General features: G+C 40.3%; 3 protein-coding genes across 3 annotated transcripts; all 3 read left to right on the forward strand.

Moving 5' to 3' along the window:
• Positions 1-150: 150 nt before the first annotated feature.
• LOC103709576 (large ribosomal subunit protein uL13w) lies at positions 151-3,610 on the forward strand. Its single transcript, XM_008795015.5, has 4 exons — positions 151-483; positions 559-675; positions 770-857; positions 3,121-3,610. The coding sequence occupies exons 1-4, from the start codon at positions 212-214 to the stop codon at positions 3,262-3,264; spliced, it is 621 nt and encodes a 206-aa protein (XP_008793237.1). The 5' UTR covers positions 151-211; the 3' UTR covers positions 3,265-3,610.
• Positions 3,611-8,394: 4,784 nt separating this feature from the next.
• Positions 8,395-14,313, forward strand: LOC103709570 (uncharacterized). Its single transcript, XM_008795002.6, has 3 exons — positions 8,395-8,774; positions 8,884-9,314; positions 13,589-14,313. The coding sequence occupies exons 1-3, from the start codon at positions 8,610-8,612 to the stop codon at positions 14,028-14,030; spliced, it is 1,038 nt and encodes a 345-aa protein (XP_008793224.2). The 5' UTR covers positions 8,395-8,609; the 3' UTR covers positions 14,031-14,313.
• A 1,103-nt stretch (positions 14,314-15,416) lies between these two features.
• AL1 (alfin-like 1) lies at positions 15,417-26,135 on the forward strand. Its single transcript, XM_008794991.6, has 5 exons — positions 15,417-15,736; positions 15,825-15,857; positions 16,015-16,237; positions 25,464-25,584; positions 25,665-26,135. The coding sequence occupies exons 1-5, from the start codon at positions 15,637-15,639 to the stop codon at positions 25,914-25,916; spliced, it is 729 nt and encodes a 242-aa protein (XP_008793213.1). The 5' UTR covers positions 15,417-15,636; the 3' UTR covers positions 25,917-26,135.
• Positions 26,136-27,696: the final 1,561 nt, after the last annotated feature.

Here is a 27,696-nt window from a genome sequence, read left to right on the forward strand (position 1 = left end):
AATTTAATCCAATCAGAGCAGGTAAATTTTCATTACGTTACTAATGTCGGGGCTTCAATTGCCGCAGCCGACTTTTTTTATCCTACCCCGCGAGACATTATACCGATACTCGTCGGCGCTTTTCAGAAAACCACAGATAGAAAACCCTAGCCGCCATCCCCATAAAAGAGGGACCTTGGCGAATCCATTAGAGAGAGAGAGAGAGAGAGCCATGGTTTCGGGATCGGGGATCTGCGCGAGGAGAGTGGTGGTGGACGCGCGTCACCACATGCTCGGTCGGCTGGCGTCGATCCTGGCGAAGGAGCTCCTCAACGGGCAGCGCGTGGTGGTGGTGCGGTGCGAGGAGATCTGCCTCTCGGGCGGCCTCGTCCGCCAGAAGATGAAGTACCTCCGCTTCCTCCGCAAGCGCATGAACACCAAACCCTCCCACGGCCCCATCCACTTCCGCGCCCCTGCTAAGATCCTCTGGCGCACCATCCGTGGGTCCGTAATCCGCTTCTTTTTCTCTAAATTAGGCTTTTCCGGTAATCTCGTCCTATTTGATCGTTATTTTGGCAGGATGATTCCGCACAAGACGAAGCGCGGCGCGGCCGCGCTGGCCAGGCTGAAGGCCTACGAGGGGGTGCCTCCGCCGTACGATAGGATGAAGAGGATGGTCATTCCAGACGCTCTCAAGTACGAGCTAGCTACTGCTGTTATCCTTGTCTGGAAAAGTTTCGATTTTTGTCGGCTTTATTGATGTTTTGGTGGTTTTCCTGGGGGGAATTAGGGTTTTGAGGCTTCAGGCTGGGCACAAGTACTGCTTGCTGGGGCGGCTTTCCTCGGAGGTTGGATGGAATTACTATGATACTATTAAGGTCAGACCAAATCTGCTCCATTACTTCCTTTATATGTTTAGTTACTATCTGGTGACCTTTTTACGTGCCGTCAGATGTTTCTATGTTAACCTTGTCGCCTGCTTATCTTTTGATGTGTATAACGATCTTTTTTCATCCATTTATGATTTTCGATGTAATGTAGTTTTTTCTTGTTTTCTTTCGCTTGATTAATATGTCTTCACACTTTTTAGTCACTTGTAATGCTGCCAACTTCAGCAGTAGCCTGCCTAGCTCTTTGTTTATTGAAAAAAATGGTAAAATGGTGCAATTATGAATTCAGAGAACAATGATCTGTTGGTTTACTGTACGTCTTCTTTTGTTGTCTGGACAATTAGGATGTGCACTGGACCTATATTTTTAATGAAATGCTGATAATTTGTTAATTGGAGGGCAGAAAATGGGAAATGGAAAGCACACGCAAATATTGCTTTATAGATTTGGAGGTTGTTTCCTTTTTTTTTTATAATCTTGACATCTTCTTGGACAGAATGCAGTTTCTTTTTAGATATGTAAGATTACTGAACTAATACCCTGTTGGATATTAGTATTGGAGGGTGTTGGGGTCTTATAGGGGATTACTGAAAGCTTCATGACTGCTAAGAGAGAGTGCTGTGGGTTCTGTTTGTTTCAAGTGTACAATTTTTTTCTTTTTTGTTTTTGAGGTGACGGGTTGTAGTAATAACTTTCTTTTTAGTCAGAAAGGTGACAGAAGCTTTTAGGGGAAAAACAAATCAACTATAATCTAACCTGTACTATTTCCAATCCATCACTTCCGAGCAAATTGCAAGTTAGCTTAGCTGTAACAATAACCTGGTGGGATATGGATTTCCCAATCGCCATTTAAAAGGTATACAAATTTTTTTTGCTATGGATAGTACTTTTACAAATCATTACCAGATGAATTTTCCAGCAGTTTATATTTGTATATTCCCAAGATAGAGATCTAGAAGGTTCTGTTAGAGTTTTGATGCCATTGGGTGCTGAATCCAGGCATCTAGTTATGCCCGCGTCCCAAAAAAAAGAAACACACACACACAAAAAATGAACGTTTTTAGTTGGAGGCAAAATACTTCTGTCAACAAATTATGTACAAGGGTGTTCCCAACTGTACTATTCAGATGTTATGTCATGAATATTGCAAGTTCTAAAGGGCCCATCTCGTCATTGACATTAATAATTTAGTATATTTAAAGATGTTTAGCTTCATATTGATGTTTCTTTTATCAATTTGTGGGCCCAAATTCTTTGCCTATGCCTGACTCTTGTTCAGCACATATAGCAATTTTCTATGACATATCTATTGCATACATTTTTATATCATCTGGGTCTATCTAGGTGTCATACTGTATGGAGTGTAACATTGCTACATGAAGTTCTGGTCTGTCTAGTGCTCTACTTTGGAGTTATACACCATAAACTAGTCAAGTAGCCTAACACCATATTTTAATTGGATAGAAAACTCAGGTAATTGTGAGATGCACATGTCAAAGTATTTTTTTGGATAAAATATCAGTTTAAGGGCCTGTTTTGGTAATTTAGCAGGATTTAGGCTGAATTTCCTGCTGGATTCGTGGATTGGGATATCAACCCAAAATCCCCCCTGTTCGAATCCTGTGGAAAGTGGGAAAAAATCTCAATGGGTCTTTTTTTCCTTCCTACATACCCACAGGCCACAACTGGGATTTAGGCTGGGGCTTTAGCAGGACCTTACAAGACGCAGGCTGGGCGGGCCAACAGGCTTGATTCCTGCATAATATTCCTGTAGGAACAAGAACACACCCTAACTATTTATTTTTTGCATATTAATTGTACACCTATTATATATATGATTGAAATATATCTTGCTGAATCAAAATATATCTTTCCTCTTCAAAATGGTGACAAGTTTGAATGAACTGATAGAAAGAAGTATGTTTTGTCTCCAATACCCATGTTAATGCAGTCATTGGTTGTTTGAGTCAAACACCATCAAGTTATTTTGGTCCCCATAAACTTTGGTCTCATTTCGACCAGTCTGGACTTGGCTTGTGAGCACACTATACTATATTGAGATAATGCTCTGGCAAGCGCATTGGCCTCAGCTTCATCCTGCTTGTTGGACAATCTGAAGTAAGCTTCGTGGAAAGGGGGAGGTTCCTTAAGACAATATGTTGTTTCCTTTTGCTGCTGTGGAAGTTATTGGTTCAGGAATGCTTTTCTGCTATTATGTCAAGATCTCTCACAATTTTAACTCCTTGTGCAGGAGCTGGAGGCAAAGAGGAAACAGAGGTCTCAGGTGGCATATGAAAGGAGGAAGCAACTAGCAAAACTGAGGTTGAAGGCTGAAAAAACTGCAGAAGAGAAGCTTGGCTCCCAGCTTGATATCCTTGCCCCACTGAAGTACTGAGACTGTTTTCTCCTAGGTTTATTTTTTGTGGAACAACAATATTAATCCTTTTTGCTATTTATTAGTTGGGTCATTCTCTCCGAGTTGGAAGCTGCAATGGTGACTATTTTGACTACTTTGTTTTACATGAGCACAAAGTTATGTTTGGACTTTAGACTGCAACTGCTGGCGCTTTAGTGGCTTGATTTTCCTTGTAGAATTTTTTCTTGTGCCTATGCTTTGTCTCAGCATTGTTTGGAACACATTTTAGATTGGCATTTCGTAGTATTGTTATAGGATATTGCTGCTAATGCAACTGAGCATTCTTCTGCTCATGGGCTGATATCTACGACCACCATTATCTTCAGGATGGCCTTTATTGTTGATAGTATTGAAATATATGAGCCATTCTTTTCTTTTCATCACAGGAGTTCTGGAGTAGAATTCCCATGCGGAAAGGAGCGGAGACTCTACATCTCTTTGAAATTGCAACATGGAAAGCAGTGGATGCCGGTTTCTGTTTTGTCCCCCTTATTTTCTCTTTTACTTAACAAATCTCTCCTTTATCTTCTATACAATGGAAATATGTGCATGAGCATCTTTTATGCTAAAACAATTGGAAGTGTTTTATTTTAGGACGTGTTTAGATGTAATTGGAAAACTGATTTTTCTTGAAAAATCTAATTTTTTGCGTTTGTTTCATTAGAAAGCTAACATTTCGAAAAATTTATGACTACTTTTTCAGAAAAGGTATTCCATTTTAATTGCTCCTGCAAGTTGTTGGTGCTGTCTAACATTGGGAGCTGATCCTCTTTGGTTCAGGATTGCATTGGAGAGAGAGAGAGAGAGAGAGAGAGAGCCAGTTGGATTAAAGCTGTTTATGGTGCAAAGGCCATGATGACCATATGAGTCCCATAAGATACATGAACGTATTAACTGACAAATTCATGATGATCGTGTAAGGATGGAGCATTTATTGGATCCATGGATTCTGATCCTCAACTCTTCTCCATCCAAAGCCCTTCCCCCGTTTTGCCTTCTCTCTTTCTCCAAACTCTCTTAAACCTCCGAGTCGCTATGGGACACTGAAAAACGAAAGAAATCAAGAGAAGCAGGATAATTAATGGCACTAGAGTGAAAGGGAAAATTACCTATCCACCTTTTCATTTTTTCCCCCAATTTCCCTTACCTTGTAATTGTTTAAAAAAAATTCAATTAAATTTTTTAAATTTATTAAGCCATCCAGTATGAGCCTGAGCCTCACTTACTACTTGATGCTATTAAGGCACTGTCTAAGATGACAAAATCATTCTTGCTGTTTTTTAAAATTTCTAATTAGAATGAGCTTCAGTTTTGTAATCCAGATTCTAGAGTTTTTTGCGATCAATTCATCTACCCTTTTCCCCATCTCTTTCTTCATTGGCTTCTTCTTCTAGTTCTTTATGGGTTCATCAATTCTTTTCTCTCTTTCTCTTCTCCAAAAATTATTTTTTCTTCCGACATATTTCTAATCAGTCTTCCAAGTTGATCTGCCATTTCTCCACAAATTATCAAAAGGGTAGTTGATTTTTTTTTTCTTCTCAATTTTAATCACCTATTTTCTTGGAGAAAAACTCTAATATTTTCAGTTTTTAAATTTGAATAAAATGGAGAGAGAGAATAAATAAAAGAATAAAAGGAAACAAATAAGATATCCTACAAATACACGTTCTTTGCTTGTTCCTAGGAAAAGGCCCTCATTGCCGCAACGAATTCAAGCGTCTTGAGCAAGTCAACTTTTATTCACCAAAAAAAAAACCCAAAGAAACCCCGTCAACCCTCCCACGTTCGACAACCATCCACCCAAACTCCCTTACTAGATTAGCCACAAAGTACTCGAGTTGGGGCATGGCCAGCCCAAGTCATCCTCCTCCGAACGCCAAACGGCATCATCTTCACTTCCCTGCACCCGATTATATTCACCCACTCAGCCGACCACCAGCAAAGAACTTTTTGCGTCATAACTCCATTAGCTCCTGTCGTACCTTCTCATACGATTAGCTTAGCCCCGTCACTGTCAAGTACCCATTCAAATTCATGTCCTCCGTCACTGTTTGTGGCAGCACAAAGTGGCCGGTGTGTGTGGCCGTAACCCTTCCATGATCACAGCCTTCAAATATGGTATCCTCTGCAAGTCCTCCTGCATCACTCCGCACCACCCTCTTGATCTCTTCCACCAGCTTCCCTTGTATGTCCCTTCACGAGGCTCGCCGTGATCCACTGCAACGCAACGGTAGTCTTGTCGGTGCCTGCCTTACTGAACTCCGAGGAGAGGCTCGCCATGTCACTTATCGACGTTGATCGAGATCGTGTTCGAGGATCTGGATTAGGATGGAGGTGCTCGCGATGTACTCGCTGATGGAGGAGAGAGTGCGGAGAAGGCAGGGCGGCCGAAGAGGCTGAGGAGATTGGTGTAGGTGACGAGGGAGCACCTAGCGATGGAGGCGCGAATTAGTGCAACCGCGGTGTTGGAGGGAACAGTGGCGGCGGGGGCACGACCGGCGAAGGTGTGGACGGTGGTGGCCTGGAACAACGAGGGAGACCGTGGAGGGGTTGGTAGGGCTGGTAGAAGAGAACGGGAGTAGTGCGCGGGTGGCGAGGTGGAGATTGGAGGCTGTTCTCCTTGTGCCTAGCAAAGGAGAACCAAATTAAGGCAGGTGATGGCTGCGGGGGCGGCAGCGGTCGGGCGGATCGCAGAGTTGGTGGAGGAGCAAGGGGATGCAAAGCAAGCACCGGCGACAGTGGAGCTGCTGTTGTGATTAGATTGATCTGCCGCTGAGCCAGTAGATCCTGTTCAACTAATAATTTTTTTAGGAGGATTAGAGTTTTTTTTTCTTGTTTTTTCCTCCATACAACATGAGTATATTTTAATCTTTAAAATTGTCACCCGGACATTATATAATATTGATGGGGGAAAAGAAAAGTTAGGGGTGGCAATCGGGTCGGGTCAGACATAAATGGGTCGGGTCAGATGCAGATCAGGTCAAAAAATTGTAAACCTGAACCCGACCTGTTTAATAAACAGGTCAGAAAATTGCAACCTGAACCTGACCTGTTTATTAAATGGGTAACCCGACCCGACCCGTTTAACCCATTTAATAAAAAAAAAAAATTGGGACAGAAATGATCACAGATTCACAGGCTCACAGCCAGCCCTAATAACGCCCTAAATTAGGGATTAGATCACAGATTCACAGGCTCACAGCCAGAGTAGGCCCCTAATCTCTTCCTCCCAAATTTCAAATCCCTCCACGGTGGAGAACCACCGATTCAAAATTTCACTCGCAGCCGGCCCTACTCTGTCTTCCTCCATGATCCCATCCTTCCGCAAACGGCAAACGAAGAACTCGTACCTTCTCATCGCCGAAGAAGGAGAACGGAGAGAGGGGAGGGCCCGAAACCCTAACCCTAGCCCCTGCCGCTGCTCGATTTCAGGTCGGCGGCGTCCGGGGGCGTCGCGGGGTTCGTCGACGTCCGGGGGCGTCGCGGGGTTCGTCAGCGTTCGGGGGCGTCGCGGGGTTCGTCGGCGTTCGAGGGCGTCGCACGGGTCGTCGGGGCCGAGAATGGTGAGGGGACGAGTCTTGGAGGGGGGCTTTCAGTGGGTCCTTGGACGGCAGGAGGGGAACTCTAAGCTCTTCTTCGTTGACACTCGTGGATTTTTGAGAATGGGAAGGACCGAAGGAGGGAGGGAGGGAGGGAGGGGGAGAAGGTTTGTGGGAGTGAGGGTGAGCCGTGAGGGGATTGGGGATTTTTCTATGGGCTGCCCGACCGTCCCACCCTCCCAGCCGTCCCAGGCTCCCACCTCCCAGCGAGCAAATAAACAAACAAAAAAAAAACTTGGGCATGGAATTATAAACGGGTTAAACGGTTAGGCAGGTTAGATATCTAAAACCCGTATCCGACCCAATTAATAAACTGGTTAAACGGGTCAACCTGTTTACGACCCGAACCCATTTAGGCCAAACCCAAACCTGTTTATAGCGGGTCGAACACGGGTCGGGTTGGCGGGTCGGGTCATATTTTGCCACCCCTAGGAAAAGTGGACCACCTCACAAATACAATTAAAGCATCCGAATCCGACGGCAGACGTAAGCTCGATAAGTGTGGCCTCGACAAGCACAGCCTCGGCAGGCATGACCTTAGCAGGCATGGTCTCGGCTGAGCAAAGCCCGATTGACCTTGAGATCAAGGAAGATCTAGTCAGAAGCTGAGGCCGACCCCGATGCCACCAACAGTCAAGCCGATCCTCCTAAAGAAGGGATTGCCAAATCCTCCATATCCGGAATCAAATCTCACAGTCTTTGCCACAACGGCTGTCAATATTTGAATCCTCGCAATTTCAACCGATCGCCAGCTAGCTTGAAATCTGGTGTCATCTAAGGTAACTTATTTAAACTAAGATTTGCGCAATCACATTCGATTCCGTGTAACCGCTACACCCCCTCCTATAAAGGGGGGACTCCGGAGAGAGGGGCATCTTCTCTCCTCGCTAGGAAACACCTTTTCATTAAAAATATCTCCAGATCCCTCTCTAAACTTAAGCATTGGAGGATCTTCAACAGATCCTCCGACCCAAGGCTTTTTGCAGGTCCGCTGGAGACAGTCGTCCGCCACCGCACCGCAGCAGAAGCTCCTCCTCCTTGGTTCGCGGTTGCCCCGGTTCCAGCAATAAATACAATGCAGGGAGATCAATTAAATGAAGATTGGATGAAAAGATCATATTGGATCAGAATTTAAGAGATCCAATTTAAAACTCGGAAAACCTAGTGCTCAAAACAATTTTTTTTAATAAATAAAAATAAACATAATTAATAAATTAAAAACAAGTTTGCAGAGATAAAAAAAAAAATGGTCGTGGCTTTTTTTTATCAAGCATGGGTATAAAAAATAAGATCATAAAACAAAATTGATGAAAAAAGATAATTTTTTTAGAAATTTTCTTTTGAATGATGTGCAGATAACTCTGAATACGAGTGACTCGAAAGGAGGTGCATTCTCTAGAGAATCTTTATATATTCTGGAGCCGTAGTTGTCTGCCAACATGGTTATACCGGCCTTGTATGGATGATGCCTTTTTTATGTAGCTCTGGGCTTTGCTTCGAGTCGCACCGAATAGACGTCGATCCTCGACTATGATGAGTTTGAAGTTACGATCTCTCGTCACAATTCACAAAGTCCACTCCTCTGCTGAGTGCTGCCTCCGTTATCAGAAATACGTATTTCCGTCAAAGTTTATCTCAAGAAAGCTAGTGGGTGGCTCGCCCGACGAATGGAGCTATAAAATGAGGAGGAAGGAGAAAGAGAGCGGCTAAGAAGAGGAAGAGGAGATGGGGGTGGATTACTACAAGACCCTCGGCGTCGACCGCAGCGCCAAGGATGACGACCTCAAGAAGGCCTACCGCAAGCTCGCCATGAAGTGGCACCCCGACAAGAACCCCAACAACAAGAAGGACGCCGAGGCCAAGTTCAAGCAAATCTCCGAAGCCTACGATGTCCATCTCTCTCTCTTCGATTCTTTGTTCTTCTCTCGTTGATCAAGAACCCGACATTAAACCCTAGAGCTTGATCCGTTTTTGGTTTTCTTTTCCCCTCTTGAATTAGGTTTTGAGCGATCCGCAAAAGAGGGCGATCTACGATCACTACGGAGAGCAAGGGCTCAAGGGGCAGGTACCCCCGCCGAGCGGCGGGGCCTCGGGGTTCCCCGGCGGCGCCGCTCATTTCCGGTTTAACCCCCGGAGCGCCGACGAGGTCTTTTCCGAGTTCTTCGGCTTCTCCAGCCCGTTCGGTGCTGCCGCCGGCCGGGGGATGGGGGATGGTGCCGCCGGTGGGTCCCGCGGCGGCGGCGCTCCGTTCCCCGGAGGCATCTTTGGGGAGGATATATTCGCGGCGTTTGGGGGAGGGAGAGGGGGCGCGGAGGCGTCCGCCAGGAAGGCGCCGCAGATCGAGCGGACATTGGTTTGTAGCCTCGAGGATCTGTACAAGGGGAAGACGAAGAAGATGAGGATCTCGAGGGATGTGATGGACTCCAGTGGGTGAGTTGAGTTGCTCAATTTCTTCGTCAAATTCTTTTTGCTGTTCATATTGTTTTGATTCTTTTATATAATTGTATAGCATATGCATTGGATCCTTGTAATGAGATTTAGCTCAACCCGGGAATTAGGTTGATGGAGCTACCGTATTGTATTACATGGTATCCTCCTTTAATCCTATTTTTGGCCCAATAAATGTGGTTCAGACTCCAGTATCTCTAGGGGGAGCAGAGTCACATTGATCTGGTATAATGGATGACTGCTTGAAGATTTTTCTTGCATCTTAATGCACTGTTTGGTAAACTTCCCTTGTATAACTATGTGTGCCAAATACACCACAACAAACAGTAGCATTTTCAATTATTGTCCTAAATATACAATTTAAGATGAGACTAACCGCAACATTCATCGCAAAGTGGCACCAAATCCACTCATCTAAGCTGGGAGCTATTACATGACCAGTCTATTGACACAATGCATCTCCGCCTATGTGCATGAGAGGTTACATGCTATATTAACTATGTGGTCTACACTCTATGTTTCTACAGTATTCTTGACACAGTCTAAATTGACAACATTCGACTGTACAACTGAGGGCAATATTGGGAGTGCTAATAATCCTACATGAGCAGGACGCTCAACATTTTAGCTGCGAAGTGGATGGATAACATCTGGTAAAAAGTGGACTGGTTACAGGCTTCATTCAGTTGGTATAGTTTTGACATGGTGCATGGAGATGCATATTATTTTGTGGCAATGTGTCATTTATTATCTTGATGTTTTGGAATATTTTGTGTAGAGTCTTGATGATCAGAGTATCTTGTGCCAAGTCTTTAAATTTTTTCATCTCATACTTGCAGCTTAAAGCCGAATAGTATATGGTTATGGATTTAAAAATCTTGAGGTTTTTTATTTTATTAGCATACCATATGTGATCTTTGATGTTAACATATGAGATAGAATTGTTGATATATTGCATCCTATGATTATGTTTAGAATTGCCAACATGCTTATCCAAGATAAATAGATAATTTGAGATTTATGATTTGTCATGTCAAATGTATGGTTTAGTGTTTCACCCATACGATTTTTCATCTGAAAGTGATCAAACATGTCATATGTATCTTTCAAACTTCATTCGAGTACATAGTTTTTTATGCTGAAGTGTGCCAATATTCGTACAATTTAGTACATGAAACTGAATGCTTTAGGCATGGTGATGATACCCTGGCTTGACTATATGTCAATTCAACTTACTCGCCTATTACAGCTGGCATCACAAACTCATTATTTTTAGGTGAACTCTTACACTACAAACTTAATTCATTCATCCACTTCTATAATGCATATTAAGTCATCCTGCTCCAACTCTGAGACTAAGAATCTAACATTTAGCTTTCCTCCTTATCCAGCTATGGCTTCTGTTTGTTTTTGTCTTACTGCTGATTTCAGTGTTTTTATGCTCCCACTTCTTCTCTAAAAATAAGTGCCCGTAATTGCTACTTCGCTTTGCTAACTCGAGTGTTTCAAGGAATTCATGTTTGCAAATGAATGATATCATGCCACTTTATCTGATTTTATTGTAAATAATATTATTCATTTCAACTGGTCCATTGTTTTTAAATGTTTAATTACTGGTATATCTTAAGTTATGAAATATGTTTTGTTAATAGCTAAAAAAACTCATTAAACTATTGCATTGCTTGGGTCTTATTTTGCTAATTATATAAATATGACTTGAGCTTCAGTGAGTGTGAACTCATTTTTGAAAGAAAATTATTTAGGAAAAAGAATTGTATGTAAAATTTCAGGATATACGTTTTGTAGTTCATATTAACTCATTCTTAACTCTGAAAATAAGATTCTGTATTTTATTAGTCATGAGCTCTTACATGCCCATCTTTGGCCCCTTCAGTTTTGTGACTCGGTGAGCATGGAATAGGTTTTGTTTGTGCAACACATAACAGTGATAATTATACATGTCTATTTCATTTCAAACTCAACTAAGGGCCATATTTAGTCATTTGATTCCTTATGCATGAATTATACTTTTACTCCTTGTATTGAGTTCATGTGTTGGCACAAAAAAGATGATTCATTTTTTCCCTATAATCCTCACAAGTGATCAAAAGAATTAAGTGCCAATATGTTTCTTACGAGATATTAGTAATGAAGAGACAAATCACATATTAATATAAGGGAACATCAATTGCTGATGCTGGCTAAATATCGCATAGATAAGCCATAAGAGGTTTGACTTACATTGATCAATCTGAGCACTGATTCATATATGGACCTTAAGCCTCATGATAATGGTTCTACTGTTTGCTGATTTTCATTTGACTTCCTTTGATATGTTCAAGTCAGCTTGTGGTTTAGAGATAAATAAACAGGACATTTAGTTCTTCTAGATCTGGTGACATAATCATGTGATCACACCTTCGTAGCATTAATAGAATGATTTATGAAAGTCCCCGAGGGGCGGGCAGGCGGGGGGGAGGGGGGGTGGTTTCCTGATTTCGTTTGACTTTGATATCTTCAAATTAGCTTGTCGTTTAGAGATGAATATATCAGGACATTGAGTTCTTTAGATCTGGTTGTCATAATCATGTGATCAGACCTTCGTAGCATTAATAGAAGGATTTAGGAACCCATGGGGGGAGGATAATATGCATTTAAGTCAAATACACCAAAGCTGTTGGATATTGGACTATAAATATAACTGCAATGTAACATTATGATGCAGAATATCACTTTATTGATGCAGGCAATTTTGCTTGGCACTAAATGGAGCCCCTTTGTGGCATGTTGATGGGTCATTGGCATGGAATGCACCACATGTTTGGAATCAGTTTCGGGTCCTGTTTCATTAAAACAGTAACATTGAAGCATTTTGGCCTTGAACTTGGGCAAAATGTTTAAAATCAAATGCTGGGTGATTAAAAGTTATTGTTGTGCTTAGTTCATTGCATTAACAATGCACTTTCGGTCTATATTGGCAAATATGCTCACACAAGTTCAAGTTCCATATACTTGACTGAGTTTTTCCACCCAGTGCGATTGACAAAACAGTCATACCATTTTTGTAGCATCTTTTCTTACCTCTTGAATGTGCGCATGATACAGTTTTCCATATTAACTCCTATCACTATTCAATTTTGGCATATTAATAAGGAAACTGTCCAGAATAGTTAATAGCACCTTTGGATCTACTCTTACAAAATTTACAATGCTTTGCTCATCCTTTTAAGTGATTTTAACTTAATTCTTCGAGCTCTTCTCTGGTTAACAAGGCTTCCACATCTTTGGGGAGAAGCATGTAACCCAGGTTACCCATTAGAAAGTTGAGGATGAAATGCTCCAGTGTGCTTCCCATGATAACATCTTGATAAGTTTACATTTCTCTTAAATATTCAAAGATCATGATTATCTCTATGAGAAAAGGCTTTCTTCAAACAACTCCTGAATTCCACTCACCCATGCTCTAAATTCATCCAGTTGAAGATTGAATCTGGACTAGCTACTAGAGCATAAGAACTGTTGACTGTTGAATCCAGGTCCATCAGCTTCTATACTTGGTAACATTACATGTATGCAGTGTGATTTTACACCAACCAAACTATCAATGTAGCTCTCCAGTTTGCGCAGTTGTCATTATACAAGAGGTATGTGTGGTTACCACATGGGTCTGCAGTATTAACTCAGTATACTGCTTAAATTATTTATTTTCCTTTAACCACAGAATCTCATATGCGGAAACAAATAATTAGACTGAGAAGGTAAATCGTGCGCCCACCTTTTTCCAGATTACCTGTATTGTCAATTGGAGTTTGTTGCAAGTTAATGTCTCTTTTGGAAATACTGGCATACAGCATAAATTGGCTGATTTCTAGCTAAAATGAATCTTAGAGGTTTGATTTTGTTGTTGATGAATCTGCATCTGGTGGAGTTCAATCACCCTTGCTTTTTATTGCTCCCTTATCCTATATATTCTATTTATCCAGAAAAAGAGATTATATTATATTTATTACCAATTCTTAAAAAATGCATAACTTTTTTTTCGAATGTGAGTGCCTTTTTGTTGTTGTTGTTGTTGTTTCTTTTGTTGGAAGGGGTGGGTGGGTTGGGCTCCTGCATCCTGCAAATATGTTTATACTTTAGTTTGGGGTGGGAGGCCCTGTTGTGTATACTTAATGATTATCGCAGAGAGAGTTCCATAGGACTACATAAGAGGAAAGCCAATCATCTGGTTGATATCTTGTACACTTCTTTTGTAGGAGGCCGACTACTGTAGAGGAGATGGTGACTATTGATATCAAGCCTGGCTGGAAGAAGGGTACAAAGATTACATTCCCAGAGAAAGGCAATGAGCAGCGCAATTTAATACCTGCAGATCTGGTTTTCATCATTGATGAAAGGCCTCATGGTGTCTTTAAGAGGGAAGGGAATGATTTGATCGTCACCCAGAAGATCTCACTTGTTGAAGCTCTCACAGGTTACATTGTACAGCTGACAACCCTCGATGGTCGAAGTCTAACTATTCCCATCAATACCATAATCAGCCCCACTTATGAGGAAATTGTTCAAGGTGAAGGGATGCCAATTACAAAAGAGCCATCTAAGAAAGGGAACTTAAGGATTAAATTTCAAATCAAGTTCCCCTATAAACTTACACCAGAGCAGAAGACGGGCATCAAGCAGTTGTTAGCTCCTTCTTGACTGGTTTATGCTTATTCTTTCTTGTAATTTTGTTGAATACTTCAGCTCCCATCTTGTGACCTTGTGAAGAAACTGTAACGGTGCTAGCTTTTTTTTTTTGCTTCTTTTAATTATTTATTTATAACAAATTCTAGCAGAACTGACCTTAATAGTTTTGCTTAGTAGTTGATTTAGGGCTTAATTTCTTTTTCTTTTTAGTTGGATTTGCCGCTTGCAGCTGCTATGGATATGTTCTTTTGTAATTATCAGGTTTTATTCCAATGCCTTCTCTTAGACCATACAACGATTCTATGTTAATTATTTTGGTTCAGCATGGCTGTCTCTTTTTGGTAAGATAGAGAGAAAATCTGTGCGGAAAATTTCACCCCCAGTTATTGGGGAACCAATATGCCGTGGCAGGTTGGTTTATTACGGGAAATACAGCAGACTTTGGGAATGCAATTGGGCTGAAGTTATGCGAAGACTGATGCAGAGACTAAGCATCTTTTGAAATCTAATTTCGTGGCAAGAGCTTTGTTGTTGAGGTGAAGCATCCTAGCTTGCCATGTCCTGAAATTTGTCACATGTGAAGAAGCAATGCATTGCGGGGCATGCTCCTGGTGTTTCTTCCCTTAAAAAACATTTTAGAATGACTCTCTATATTTTCATGGCATGACTTCTACACTGCAGCATTAGATTTCCAGTGGCAAATAATTATAGCCATCATTCTCATGCCGTTTTCCCCAAGTTTCAGTAGGTTTTCGTATTTATTTATTTATGTTTAAATATTGGCCGGACCTTCAGTTTTGAGCATTGTCTCATTGGCTGCGTACCTCTTCTCATAACGGAGAAGAATAGAGAATACGGTTAATTTCTCCCAGTCTGATAATTTAAGTAAGAAGAGTTCCATCTAGATTCTTGTTTTGCAAAGAACCAACAATATAGCCTTCATTTTCTGTATGAAATTCCACCATTCTCCTTTATCCTGTTTCTGGAGCTAAGACCTAGGCGAGTTCTAAAGGGACACATAGGAGAGCAGCCATATATATACCACAACCAAGCTAGACATAATTGGTTATTATACCGTCAGCATCACTTCCCTTATGATGAGAAATCTTCAGACGGGGCATCTACGGATGGGCCAGGCCAGTCTAATATAATTCAAACCTACGAAGTTCGCGTCGCCGAAGAATAACATCAACATATCGGAAAACATAATCTCTTTGATGGAATTGGTTGGGTTTTGTCTGATACGGACAACAAAACATTTTTATGCCGACTATCAGAGCGATGGTAAAGCGACCTAGACAACGGAACCCAAGATGTTGCCAAAGTCCATTAAAATATCCACGTGGCATGTCACGAAATCTCTTTCTTTCTATAGTGATGGTACATGGTTTCCAAGTGGGTGAATAAAAGGAAGAAAGAAAAGGTAGAAACCTATCCTCTATTTTCTCCCCCTTCTCACACTCCGCTTCGAAATCGTTTTTAGTAAGTTCCCCCTTTTAATCGATCGCCAGCGCTGCCCGACGAGCGTTCTCTCCCAATCTCCCGTCGTCCTTCTCTTCTTGTTCTTGGCTTCGGAGCGACCGATAACGGCGGATCTTCCTCTCTGATCTCCGCCGCCATGGAAGTGGGCTCGATCTCCTCGGCTCCTCGCACCGTCGAGGAAATCTTCAAGGATTATGGCGGCCGGAGGGCCGCCATCGTCCGAGCTCTCACCACAGGTCGGGTTTTTATCTCCTCGTCCCCCTTGGTTTCCTTTCTCGCAATCGTAATCTTCTTGCTACTAACCCTTCTGTCGCCTTCTCTCAGATGTCGATTCCTTCTACGCGCAATGCGATCCAGGTGACCTCGATTGCTTCGGTTCCAGATCGGACCTCTCTTGCTCCGAATTTCTCGATTTTAGAGTTTGTTCTTTCCTGCCGGAATTTGTGCTAATCTTTCCTCTTTGTTGCAATTTTTTGTTTTTTTGTTTTTCTCTTTTTTGGTTGGATGGGAACAGAGAAGGAGAATCTTTGCCTGTACGGGCACCCGAACGAGTCATGGGAGGTGAATCTCCCGGCGGAGGAGGTGCCACCGGAGCTGCCGGAGCCGGCGCTCGGGATCAATTTCGCGAGGGATGGGATGAACCGCAAGGACTGGCTTTCCCTGGTCGCCGTGCACAGCGACTCCTGGCTCCTCTCGGTTGCCTTCTACCTCGGGGCCCGCCTGAACCGCAATGAGAGGTATGCCGTCGCCTTTGTCGGCTTTCCACCTCTCCATTCCTTTAATTTATTAGATATTCTGTTGCCTTGTTATAATATGGTTTCTCATATTGTATGATTTATAGAAGAACAGATATGTGCTCTTATTTTTCTGATTATGTGATATGGAGGGATAGGATGGCTGGTATTCGCTTATAGAACCTTGGAGATTTTGTCAAAACCTAATTTTGAATCTATTTGATGTGACTACACATGCTTATGTGAAAATTACGGTAGAAAATTGGGGTGATAACTCTGGCATGCTGTAAGTTTCTTGAATATTAAATGGTCAGGATCTTTTACTTTTCTACGTATATTAGATTGACAATGGGCTTGCAAACTCTAATTGTTAAAGGAGGAAGAATCAGGTCGTCAACTTCAATGTTCTACTCTTGAATTGCGAAAGGATCTAAAAGTTGTTTGCAGGTTGGATTCTTTTGAATATTATAATACCTACTCTTCATTAGATTTATGTAGCCTTCTTTTATAAGCCAAAATTAACGATGCACATGGATATTAATGACAATACCTAGCTTGCCTTTCCTCTTTATACATCATTCTGAGGACAATATCGAACTATTCTGCAAGCTCCGGGAAACTATTTATCATGTTCTATTTTCTTGGGTGAGTGGCTATCATAGTCTACTTGTAATCAGGTCTGATTATTGATTGAAATGGGTTCTAGTTAGACTCCTCAGACCCTTACTGTTCACATGATACAGCGGTATGCTTGTAATAACTATTTCTATGATAGCATGCGATTAAAAATTAAACAAAACTAACATTGATCAAGGTGAGCGGCCTAGACATTAAAGTTTGAATTGTGTCCTCGATTTCATAAATAATCAAGGAAGGGGCTCTGGTTATTAGTGGTATGGACTTGTTCATGCCATCTATTGTTTCTCCTTAGAATATAATCTGCCTAGAACCTCAGGTTGGTATGAGTGTGAGCAACGATGGAAAGGGACTCAGTCAATGCTTACGGACCCAGGCCCCTTGAGGCTATCTGCACTTCTTTTTAGAGTTTAAAGTGACCATACATTTTGGTGCATGTCTATAAGCTGCTTTTTGGTAGTAATGATGCAGGGGCGGCCCAATGAATTTGGGGGCCTAAGGCGAACTCATTAAGAGAGGCTTTTTTTTTAAAAAAAATAAAAAAATTAATAAGTGTAAAATACTTTAAAAATTCATTTAAAATAATTCGTCTAGCTTCTTGAGATGCAAAATTACTAATCAAACTTTTGTACTCAAGATTCATTATCAATATGTCAATAGGCTAAGTTCATTTTCTAAAGCATCTCTTAGAAAATTTGTTTCATGAAAAAAAAAATCCAATGATATCCAAGAGATGTGTGGTCTAAGATTGCTGGCAACAAATCCTAAACTAAGCAAAGTTACAGAAACTTGGAGCAGAGCTAGTCATTAGAGGTGTTTAAGTTTCTTGACTTGTAAGATAAGCTCAATATTGTACTAAAGATATTAAAATACACAAGTATCTGACTCTGATAAAAGTATTCCTTACTTCTTTTAGTGGTTAGGTAATAGGCATCATTTGTAAACGAAAATCCAGAAAAAATGGCATATATAAGTGCTCTAGATTGATCATAATAGTCCTTTTGATTATGACTATCGCTGAGATGAACAGGCAATATGTATAACCAGTACCTAAATTCTTGAAGGGATATTTTTGCATTTTAAGTTAAACAGGTAATGTTAGCACTTGCACCTATAGATCATATGTGGAATCCTCTGGTAATGTGTACCCATAAATCATATGTGGAATCCTCTGGTAATGTGTAATTTGTAAATCACTTCGCTACCCTTTTTCCTTTTATAAACTTAACAAAGGAACCAAAACATACATTATCACCTCTTAGCAAGCATGCGGAGGCACTGAAACTCAATGTATTTATGTAGCACAGAAGCCTAATTTTCATTTCTTAAAAAGATTTAAACTTTAAACAGAAGCACCAGATAGAAGACGTGTAGCACGGTTCAACTCAATGTTCTTCATGCAGAACAGTTTCATAGCCCCAAGTCATTAATTTCCAGATCCTAGAAACATTGAATATCTATTTACATATATCATTTACTAGAGTAACATTTTAGATAATCTACCTTCAGATTCCCCGAAAACAATCCGCACACAAGAAATGCTTGTGACGAGAGCCAAAAGAATTACCTTGATGTAACCTTTCTCGAGAAGGAACTGAGCAACCCCAAGATGGTAGGGAAATAGAGGGCCAGCGGCCGAGAAGCAGAACCCAGGGCTTGTCACCTTCTTGGCTTCTTCCTCTCCTTCTCGGCCTCTAAATCCTTCAACCTTTGCTCCCAGATCACCTCCTAGTCCACCGACCACTGGGTCCTCCACCACTGATGCAATCAACTCCCCTTTTCCTGAGAAGTACGCCTCCTCTCGATCCTGGAACACCTCCGAGCCGCTAGGCGGTGTTGAGATTGGGGCGGTGGAGCTCCTGTTGCGGAGGAGCAAGGAGGTGAGGCCGAGGATTTCACCCATGGAAACGGCGAAGGACTTTTTCTCCGTCGCCGATTGCGGCGGCGGTGGCCAATTGCTGCCTCTCTCCCCGTCGGCCTTGGTGCGGAACTTGGCGCGGATGGGGAGAAAGCGAGGAGTGGGGTTGGGGGAGGAGAAAGGGAGGGGTTTGGGGAGGAGGGAGCCATGGAAGAAGCTTGGCTGCGATGGGATTGGGACGACGACTTTCCATGTCTTGTCGTCTTGAAGTTGAAGGCATGAGATAGCCTGTAGCTTTCACGGTTTTACTGTAGCTCTGGACTGCGGTGGGCCTTTTTTCGGGCCGGGGCCTTAGGCGACCGCCTGAGTCGCCTAAGGGTTGGGCCGGCCCTGTAATGATGACTGAAAGGGTTTTGTCATTACTAGAGATTGCTACTTTTAAATGGTAAGTTATCTTTATGGATGATATTAGAGGGTTATGTAAGTGTTACAGGATTGAGCCAATGTGGGTGAAAAAGGATTCTGTCCTTTACAGTGTTGCCAGAGATTTAACCCACAAGAGGCCTACTTATCATCTCTCCAATAGTTGGAGGATGTATTTACATTAGATTCATCTGCACAGCTGAAGCAGACCTTTTTGTACTTAAAAATTTGCATACTAGTAACGATTATGGTGATTGGCATACATCAAAATCTATTACTGAGTTTTTTTTAATTGCATTCTCATCTTACTTGGATTATCGAGATTCCTATATTATAAGGGTCCATAAACAACCACTTATGTGTAAGTCCTCTAAATATCATGGACTTCTAACACCAAAGTTACATCATGCTCAAGCTGAGTTATCCAAATGTAGCTCAAGCTGGGCTTGCTTTTTAATCTAGTCGAACTTGATTTGGTTGCAAACAACTTATTAACAGTAGGGAGAGTTCGATGTCCCTCAACACCATCATATATACACACTTCGATCAAATTTTCATCACCATATTTCAATATTATAATGAATATACATTTTTTTGTAAGTAGCATATTAATCTTTTATGATTATATCGTATAGAAACAGCTGTTTACTATAAATAATGATTCAAATAATATATATTAGCTATTTGTTTTTTTTTGTGTGGCTTAAGCAGGCCAAGCATGTAACTTGGCTTCGTTACTAATTAAGCAAGCTCAGTTTGAGCCAAAATCAAGCTGCTTATGAACACTTGCTCATTTGACAGCTCTAATCAAAAGTAGAGGAAAAAATTGCTACTTATTTACAAACATCACTAAATTATTCATAAATTTGACATACAAGAATTATTTTGTGCATCAAGCTGATCTCCTATTGCTATACTATTGAAAGTTTTATACTTAAAAAGAAAGGCAAAGGTAGTATCAGTAATCTCTTAAAACAATGACAGTTGACTCTAACCATCAACTTCTTTATCATATTTAGCTTTCTATCATTCTGTCTGATGGGAGAAAAGAACATAGACAGTGGAACCCCTTTACCTCCATTTCTTCTCATCTACTCCTATTACCTTTAATTCCTTGGGCCTATCTCCCTCAGCCGTAGTTCATGTCTAGACCACCCTAACTCCAAGGACTTCGCTAGGATATCCCAAGGTAGAACCACCTTTTCTTTCACAAGTCCTAGTCAGATATTGATGGGGTCGAGAACCTTATTGGTGCTACCGTGCTAGTGTTTGGTTTGACCTGACACCATCTTCCTTGGTAGAATGTCACACCATCTCTTCCTCGATTTTCATTCCAATATTTCTTGAAACATTGATGGAGCCTGTCTAGAGCACTATAAAGAGGTATCTGGTGCAATCCTTAGCAATTATATGCTGGTGGTGTTCCCAAATAGTAAACAGTAAAAGTTGATGAAGGTTCTTACTGCTTAAGAATTTGGACTTACTGTTATGGGTTAGGTGCTCTTCTTTGTTTGGTTCCCTAGGCTCATTCTTTCTTAGTTGGCTTCCATGAAGAGAGTATGATTGAAATGCAAATCTTTTTTCCCCTCATAATGAAGTATAGAGGTAAAATCTTGAAAGGGCATCTCTTTGGTGTCTCACAAGATAATTATATACAGTGGTCTGGCATCCACTCCAAAGCATCACTGGAAATTGCTTGGTTGATTTATATGCATAGGGCTGTAATCTTAAGAGAGAAGAAATTTTAGGATCAAGTAATGCACTTTGACATCTAAGCCACCAAAGGACTGAAAAGGCTTCCATGTTGGCGTGTTTGTGCTCCAAGCCACAGCAAGAGAGATGGAGTGCATGGTGTGTGGGGGTGGAAGATGATCCTCCGATTTGGGGTGTGGGCTTTGGGGAGATAGAGTTTTTTTAAAATTTTCTCTTTCTTAAGTGAAGGGGAGCTTGAGAAGTCAAAGCTAAAGCATTGGAGAATCTCTACTCATTGAGGATCATGCATCATGCTGCAGAACCGAAGAGGATCCCATTCTTTAATTAAGTACAATTGATTTCTAGCCTGGTTATAACTTGAGAATCCAATTAGAGATCATTCTCACCCTAGCCATGAAAATTGTTACTAGTAAGGTTCCCATGATGTTGAGTACAAATCAAATCTGAATCTACTCAATCAACTTGTATCTCTATTAATAATCTTATCTTACTTTTCAAAGATCTTTTTTTCCTTTTTTATATTTTTATTGCATTTTCTGATTGTGAAGATATTTTTTTAACCTTCTTTGTTATGTTGTACGGTAGTATCAATTGTTTGTTAGTGAAGGTTTAAGATAAAAATCGAAATTTACTAGCTAACTTTAATGCTAACTGAGTCAAAGTTTATAAAAGTTTGAAAGGAAGAGCTATGATATAATAGAACATATAATGGCTTAAACTCTCAAAGGACAAACAACATCCTTTTTATAGGGTATGATCTTTTATTATGAATGTGATCTCTTAAGCATAAAATATTTCCTGAAGGCTTGATTACCTTATGCCCAGAAAAATCGTGCAAACCCAGCTTTGATGATCTTCAGTTCTTGGGTCATCATACTACGGACTTGAATGAAAAGATTGTACTGAATTGACTCGGATTCCGGTATTTTTCACATGCACTGGATGGTCCTAATATCGCTCTTTTAAAAGAAGAATTAAAGGACAATTTAAAATATATATACATATGCCTGATTTAACTGGGGTTTGTTTCAGTCAGGTTTATCTTTTTGGACCTGTGTACCTAAACAAATCTCAAGTCAAGTTTGAATTTCATGGACCAATCACAACTTTTGATTTAAATCTAACCGGGCCAGTTAGGATTAGGTTTAGATTTCCATCAGCACATGTACCTGGACTTTCTTCCATAAATGGCTCCCCGGATCTCCATCTGTACCTAGATTCGCCACTGAAGCTAAATGACAATCTGAACCTACTTGCTTACAGGATCCTTAAGGAACTGTGGATTTGCTTTATCTATTAAATATCTAGGTTTGACACCACCTTGATCCAACCCTAAAAATTTTGGTTCAAGTTTGAAACTGGGTTTCAACCCATTAACTTAGTGGGTTGATTTGTTTCCTATCAGGACTAATTGGATGTGATTAGATATATTTTTGATCAGGTCCAGGTCTGATTGCCTAATTGCTGCCGATTTTTTTTTTGTTGAGTCTAGATTTGATATGTATATTGTCATACGACTCCATGATTTGGGTTGAGTCAATATCTGACTGTTTTTCTTGAAAACAATAAAGAAGCTATTTTAAAACATGTAATGTTGTCAACTATGATATTGTGAGGAGTATGTACTAAGAGATTTAAATGGTTGAGTCTAACACTAAATGGAACCAATTAACAAAAACTATATAAAACCCAAAGGACAAAAATAAGAAAAAAAGAGAACCACATGAATGCCCCATTCTCATGTTTTGAAGTCAAAGCAGGACAGTACAATAAACCATGCAAGCTTGCCGACTTGCTGTTGCAGTGTTGCTCAATTGGGCCCAGATAGTGTGTGCCCATAGTTGAAGTTCACATTACTCCTATCACTTGCAGCTGAGCTTCATGTCCCAGATTCTCCCATGTTTGCATGATCCTGTGCATCAAGTGGGTGTACCATGAGTAGTCATCGTTGCAATGACCATACATCTCCTGGCAATAAGTATTTAGGCTCTATCCATTCATCTCTATCGATGTGTGGTGTTTGTTGATGTATGTGATCTTTATTTTTTAAAAAAAGAATAACTAGTATATGATCCTGTATATTTATAAAATCATGCTGAAAATTGTGACCATTGCTGGAAAATTATTAGCTGGAAATATAGGTATAATTTCAGCTATTGTTTAACGAAAGCTAGTTTTGGAAGGGAATCAGGGGATTGTTGGTTTACAAAGCAGGATTTTGGTGGAAAATGGTGAAGGGAAGCAGATGAGTTTCCACAAAAATTTGATTTCCATATATGAAAACATGAATTTTCTCTTGTATATCTAAGTATTGATGTAGATCAGAGGCGGAGAAGGTTATTTTTTTGACGGTGAAATTTTGGGTCAAAAATTGCTTGAAAGTCGAAAAGTTTATACTTTTACATATTCAGTAATGAATTGAAGGTCATGGTCAGCTATTGAATTTGTCAGACTAGGATGGGTTAGTTATGCTGTGATTAGGTCCATATCGTTACATATGCTGAGTGATAAAAGAGGAGCACAAGTTACTCAGAGCACCTAGGAAGGCACATTTTAACTAAAAGAAATTTATGGAATTATGAAATGTAATCAAACATGTGCATGATTTTGAACATGAAGATGGCCAAAATAAATTAAGTCTGTCAATTGTATTAACGTTGGTGTGATAGAAGCATAGTGCTGACTACTGATTGCAGCAATTGCTAGTAAGTAGTGCAATAAAACACCTCAAATCATTTAAATGTTGTAGGTCTGGGTGCAAGATTATGAATCAGATTTTGCCTAATGGCCTACAGGTTCTTGTTATATGCCTTACTTCCACTCAAAAGAAATTTCTGTGAAGTGCGACAGTATTAAATCACTTTTTTCAGTGCTCCCAGAGTGAATTTTGACATATGACACTTTACAAAAGAAAGAACCTGCTTGAAAAGGACCATGGCGAAAATGTCGATTTATATTCGCTTATAGATCGTCAGGTGGCCAATACATGATCGACACGTCAGTTTATTTTTACCAAGTACGGTATTTAATGCAAACATGCAGTCAAATATCTAGATATATCAACAGGCTTTTGATTCAATTTGTTCAATTGCAAATATCACCATGGACTCAGTTGAGACTATAAAAATCAACCTACTCCCTAAATCACAAGGAAATACAGGAAGATGGCAGTAAACTGCAAAGAGAAAAGATGCACAATTCTCTTGGTTTCCAGGTATTGAAGAACTTCAGGGTGGACATTTTATACAAATTTGCCCTAACATACCATCACTTTCTTGAGCTAAAGTTGTGCTAACATATTGTATATAGTCATGACCTAGTGTATGCCTAAACAATACTAGGCAATAACAGATGGTGATAAATAATCTACAGTCAAGGTGCTTTGGATTTTTGCTCGTATCTTGGGAACATTGTTCCATCATAACTTTATCTCCCAATGCTTGTTATTGTTCTCGTAGATACTGCATTTAATGCAGTCTAGATTGCTCATCCAAATCTTGTAATTTCTTTTCTGAATGATGAGCTCCTAGGCATGCTCTGCGGATGCAGCTGTAGTCGATGAATTCCAGGTAACCCATGCAAAACTCGCTTCAAATAATCAGGCGAACATTTCAGCACTTTTTTCTTGTTTTATGCATGTTTAAAGCTAAACATGAAGGGCCAGCTTTATATGTCCAATAGTTGACATTTAACAGTTAGGTGCGAATTATCTAATTATTTAAGCAACATAATTAGTTTATTATATTGCTCAGAGAATTAGCTTATTGTCTTTCGTGGATTAAATTGCTTGTAGGTTAGCTAAAGGTACTATTCAAAACACATGTTCTTGAACTATATAAATAAAAGGAGCTCCACGTCATATGAGGCCTACACCGAGCAGCAGCAGGCCACATGGTGGGGTCTCACAGCACGTGGATGTTGTTGAGTGCAAACTGCTCATTTTGGCAGTCTATCTCTACATGAGTGTAGATATGTCATTTCTTCTAGAAATGTGTCTATCTAGGAATGCTATGAGATTCCTGTGAGGAAGCCTTGTATGTGTGTCCCAGTTTCTGTGTACATCAAAACCACACTGCAGTGTTCTGATTTTGCTAAAACATTGCTGAATGTCAGTAGGAAAGATCACCTATGGAGCAATGCTAATCTTGCACCAATTGCATAATGTTAACTTCAGCCAGCAAGCCCTATCTTTCCATACGGTTTGGTTTTTTATGGTCCATCAAGGTTTGCTTTTTTTTTTTTGTTTTGTTTGAGAGACCTTTAAATATAACTATATCTCTATGTTTTGGTATCAAATTTTTTTGGCAAGAGCAACTCGAATTAAAAGAAAGAGATTGCAAGACAAGTTGAAGGCCATTTGGCGTGTAGAAAGGACAGCTTTATTAGGTTATGTATTTTAAGCTTATGCAACAAGTGAAAGCCCCGCCTATCGGTTGTACTCATTAATCATCTGCATGCAACATGCATGCAGTATGTAAGGTATATTGTCTTAATGTTCTTTTTGGTGCTTGGTGTTTGTTTGTTAGAATTTCTTGATTGCAATCTGACCTACCTCTCACTTCAAAAATGATAGTAAAAACTGTATGTCCATATCAACAGGAAACGTTTGTTTAGCATGATCAATGATCTTCCAACTGTCTTTGAAGTTGTAACCGATAGGAGGCAATCAAGAGAAAAGCCTGGCATGGATGGCGGAAGTAAATCCAAACTCTCAACAAAGGTTAAGACATTTTGGAGGTCTTAGTTGTGTCTTTATTGTTAGTAAATAAACATGGTGATAACTGTCTTTTTTTTCCTCAGAGGTCAAGTGATGGACAGATGAAAAACAATTCAAAGACAGTTGATGAGGGGTATGGTGAAGATGATGATGAACACAGTGAAACTCTGTGTGGAACCTGTGGTGGCAACTATAATGCAGACGAGTTTTGGATTGGTTGTGATATATGTGAAAGGTGGTTCCATGGCAAGTGCGTGAAGATAACTCCAGCAAAAGCTGAGAACATAAAGCAATACAAATGCCCCAGTTGCAGTTCAAAGAAAGGAAGGCTGTAACTTAAAAAAACCTGTTTTCCAGTATTTTTCCATTTCAGACTGGTAAATTCTAGAGACTTTGTTCTTGTTAACATTTGTAGTTTAGGTGTGGCAGTCCATGTTTTGTAATGTTATTTGTGCTCATCTAGAAAGAGATCTGTGCTATGATCCAGGAAGCTCTTTGTAATCTATAATTCATACTAACATTTTAGAAATGAATTTAACTTTTTCACCCTTGTATCATCCAGTCTTGATTATTTTGCATGCTTGTAGTAATTGTAGGGAATACTTATGGATAACCATTGCGTTTAAACATTGTTTAGTTTTGCATTCTCGCTCTTATAGCATGGAAAACCAATATCCATTTATGGTAATATACTTGGGCAATGGCATAATTTGTTGCTTGATTTTCTACTGGAATGGGGTGATATTGCAGGTTGATGGCTTCAAAATTTTACATTCGAAAATTCAAGGATACTTGGTAGATTACACAGAGAAAAAAATAAAAATAAAAAGACCAGTCGTGAATTCATAGGTATAGTTCTTTTAGTCCATGTTTGTTGAAGACTTGGATTTGATCAAAACCATCGAGATTTGATCTCCAGTCGCCTAGTTGCGGGCAAGACTCGCCGGACCTTACATGAGCTGGTAGATATATTCTCGAAGAAGCTGAGGAAAAAATATTGAAAAATTGGGTTTTTTTTTTGGTACATTTGAAGAAATTGTTGTTTATCCATGGAATAGAATACCGAGACAGAACTTGTGGGACAATTTCCTACGGTAATGGCGTTACAAGGTGATCTATAGTAACTCGATCTGATGGCAATGTGATGGTTCATCTTTGTAGTGGCTTGCAGCCCATTAAGGGATGGGTAATGGTGTGGTTTTAAATTGACTTGTACAGTGAATATGGATTGCCCTAAGCAAATGTATGCCGGTCATACCTTAAGCAAATGTATGGGTTGCACCTTCTCTCTCTCTCTCTCTCTCTTATATTTTATTTTATGTTATACACTGGCTGCTCACACTGCTTTTGTATGAGTACAGTCAGCTGCATCACTATCAAGAAAACTATATAAACCAGAAATCAGAAGAAATGGAAGACTGCTGGATCCATAAAAAAATTCTAAAATAATAAACAGCAAATGAGACGATCCAATCTGTAGCTTGGCTCGTCTTCCGAAAGATGTGTCTGATCTGAGCAGCATGGTAGTGCTTTAACATGTGTCGTTTGTCTTCTAGAAACGGGTGCTCACCCTCTTCCTGCCCCACCTCCCGTAATCACTCGATCAGCTCGATGACTCTTTTACGACGTCCAAACTCACTCAATCCTTCTTCCACGTGCCCAAGAAAACGTTGCATTGGGATCCAAATGGAGATGGTATGGAGGTACTGCGTGGAATCTTTTGGATCACGTCTTTATCTCGTGGCTGACGATCGGTGAGTTGGGAGGCTTGGATTATTTCCGTGTCTTTTGTGGTGCCCATTCGCTTTAGAAGTTAACCCTGTCGCATCTCGAGGTAAGCCGAGCCGCTATTCCTGGTAAAACGCTAAAACAAGAAAAAATAAAAAAAAAGGTGATGCTCAACCGCTATTATATATATTGCTGCGAATATTTTTTCCCACCAACTTGACAACACATGATTCGATATTAACAAAAAAAAAAGAAAAAAAGCACATTCACAATATTGATCCACAACATCTAGTTACCTAGATAGTAAAAAAACTATACATGCAGGCCATGCCACTATAGCAGCAGTCTGAAGAGAAACGTAAAGCCACCGGTCTTTATTAAAAAATT

Source organism: Phoenix dactylifera, chromosome 8 (genome assembly GCF_051530095.1).
Source record: "Phoenix dactylifera cultivar Ajwa chromosome 8, Ajwa_hap1_PhDact_Kaust_v1.1, whole genome shotgun sequence".
In the NCBI taxonomy this organism is placed as follows: Eukaryota; Viridiplantae; Streptophyta; class Magnoliopsida; order Arecales; family Arecaceae; genus Phoenix; species Phoenix dactylifera.

Bases quoted from the DNA above. Each gene is read 5' to 3' on its own strand.
- LOC103709576 (XM_008795015.5), top strand. From the start codon at position 212: ATGGTTTCGGGATCGGGGATCTGCGCGAGGAGAGTGGTGGTGGACGCG. The intron at 484-558 runs GTCCGTAATCCG...TTATTTTGGCAG, and splicing joins CTCTGGCGCACCATCCGTGG to GATGATTCCGCACAAGACGA. The intron at 676-769 runs GTACGAGCTAGC...GGGGGGAATTAG, and splicing joins GTCATTCCAGACGCTCTCAA to GGTTTTGAGGCTTCAGGCTG.
- LOC103709570 (XM_008795002.6), top strand. From the start codon at position 8,610: ATGGGGGTGGATTACTACAAGACCCTCGGCGTCGACCGCAGCGCCAAG. The intron at 8,775-8,883 runs GTCCATCTCTCT...CTCTTGAATTAG, and splicing joins AAATCTCCGAAGCCTACGAT to GTTTTGAGCGATCCGCAAAA. The intron at 9,315-13,588 runs GTGAGTTGAGTT...CTTCTTTTGTAG, and splicing joins GATGTGATGGACTCCAGTGG to GAGGCCGACTACTGTAGAGG.
- AL1 (XM_008794991.6), top strand. From the start codon at position 15,637: ATGGAAGTGGGCTCGATCTCCTCGGCTCCTCGCACCGTCGAGGAAATC. The intron at 15,737-15,824 runs GTCGGGTTTTTA...GCCTTCTCTCAG, and splicing joins CGTCCGAGCTCTCACCACAG to ATGTCGATTCCTTCTACGCG. The intron at 25,585-25,664 runs GTTAAGACATTT...TTTTTTCCTCAG, and splicing joins AATCCAAACTCTCAACAAAG to AGGTCAAGTGATGGACAGAT.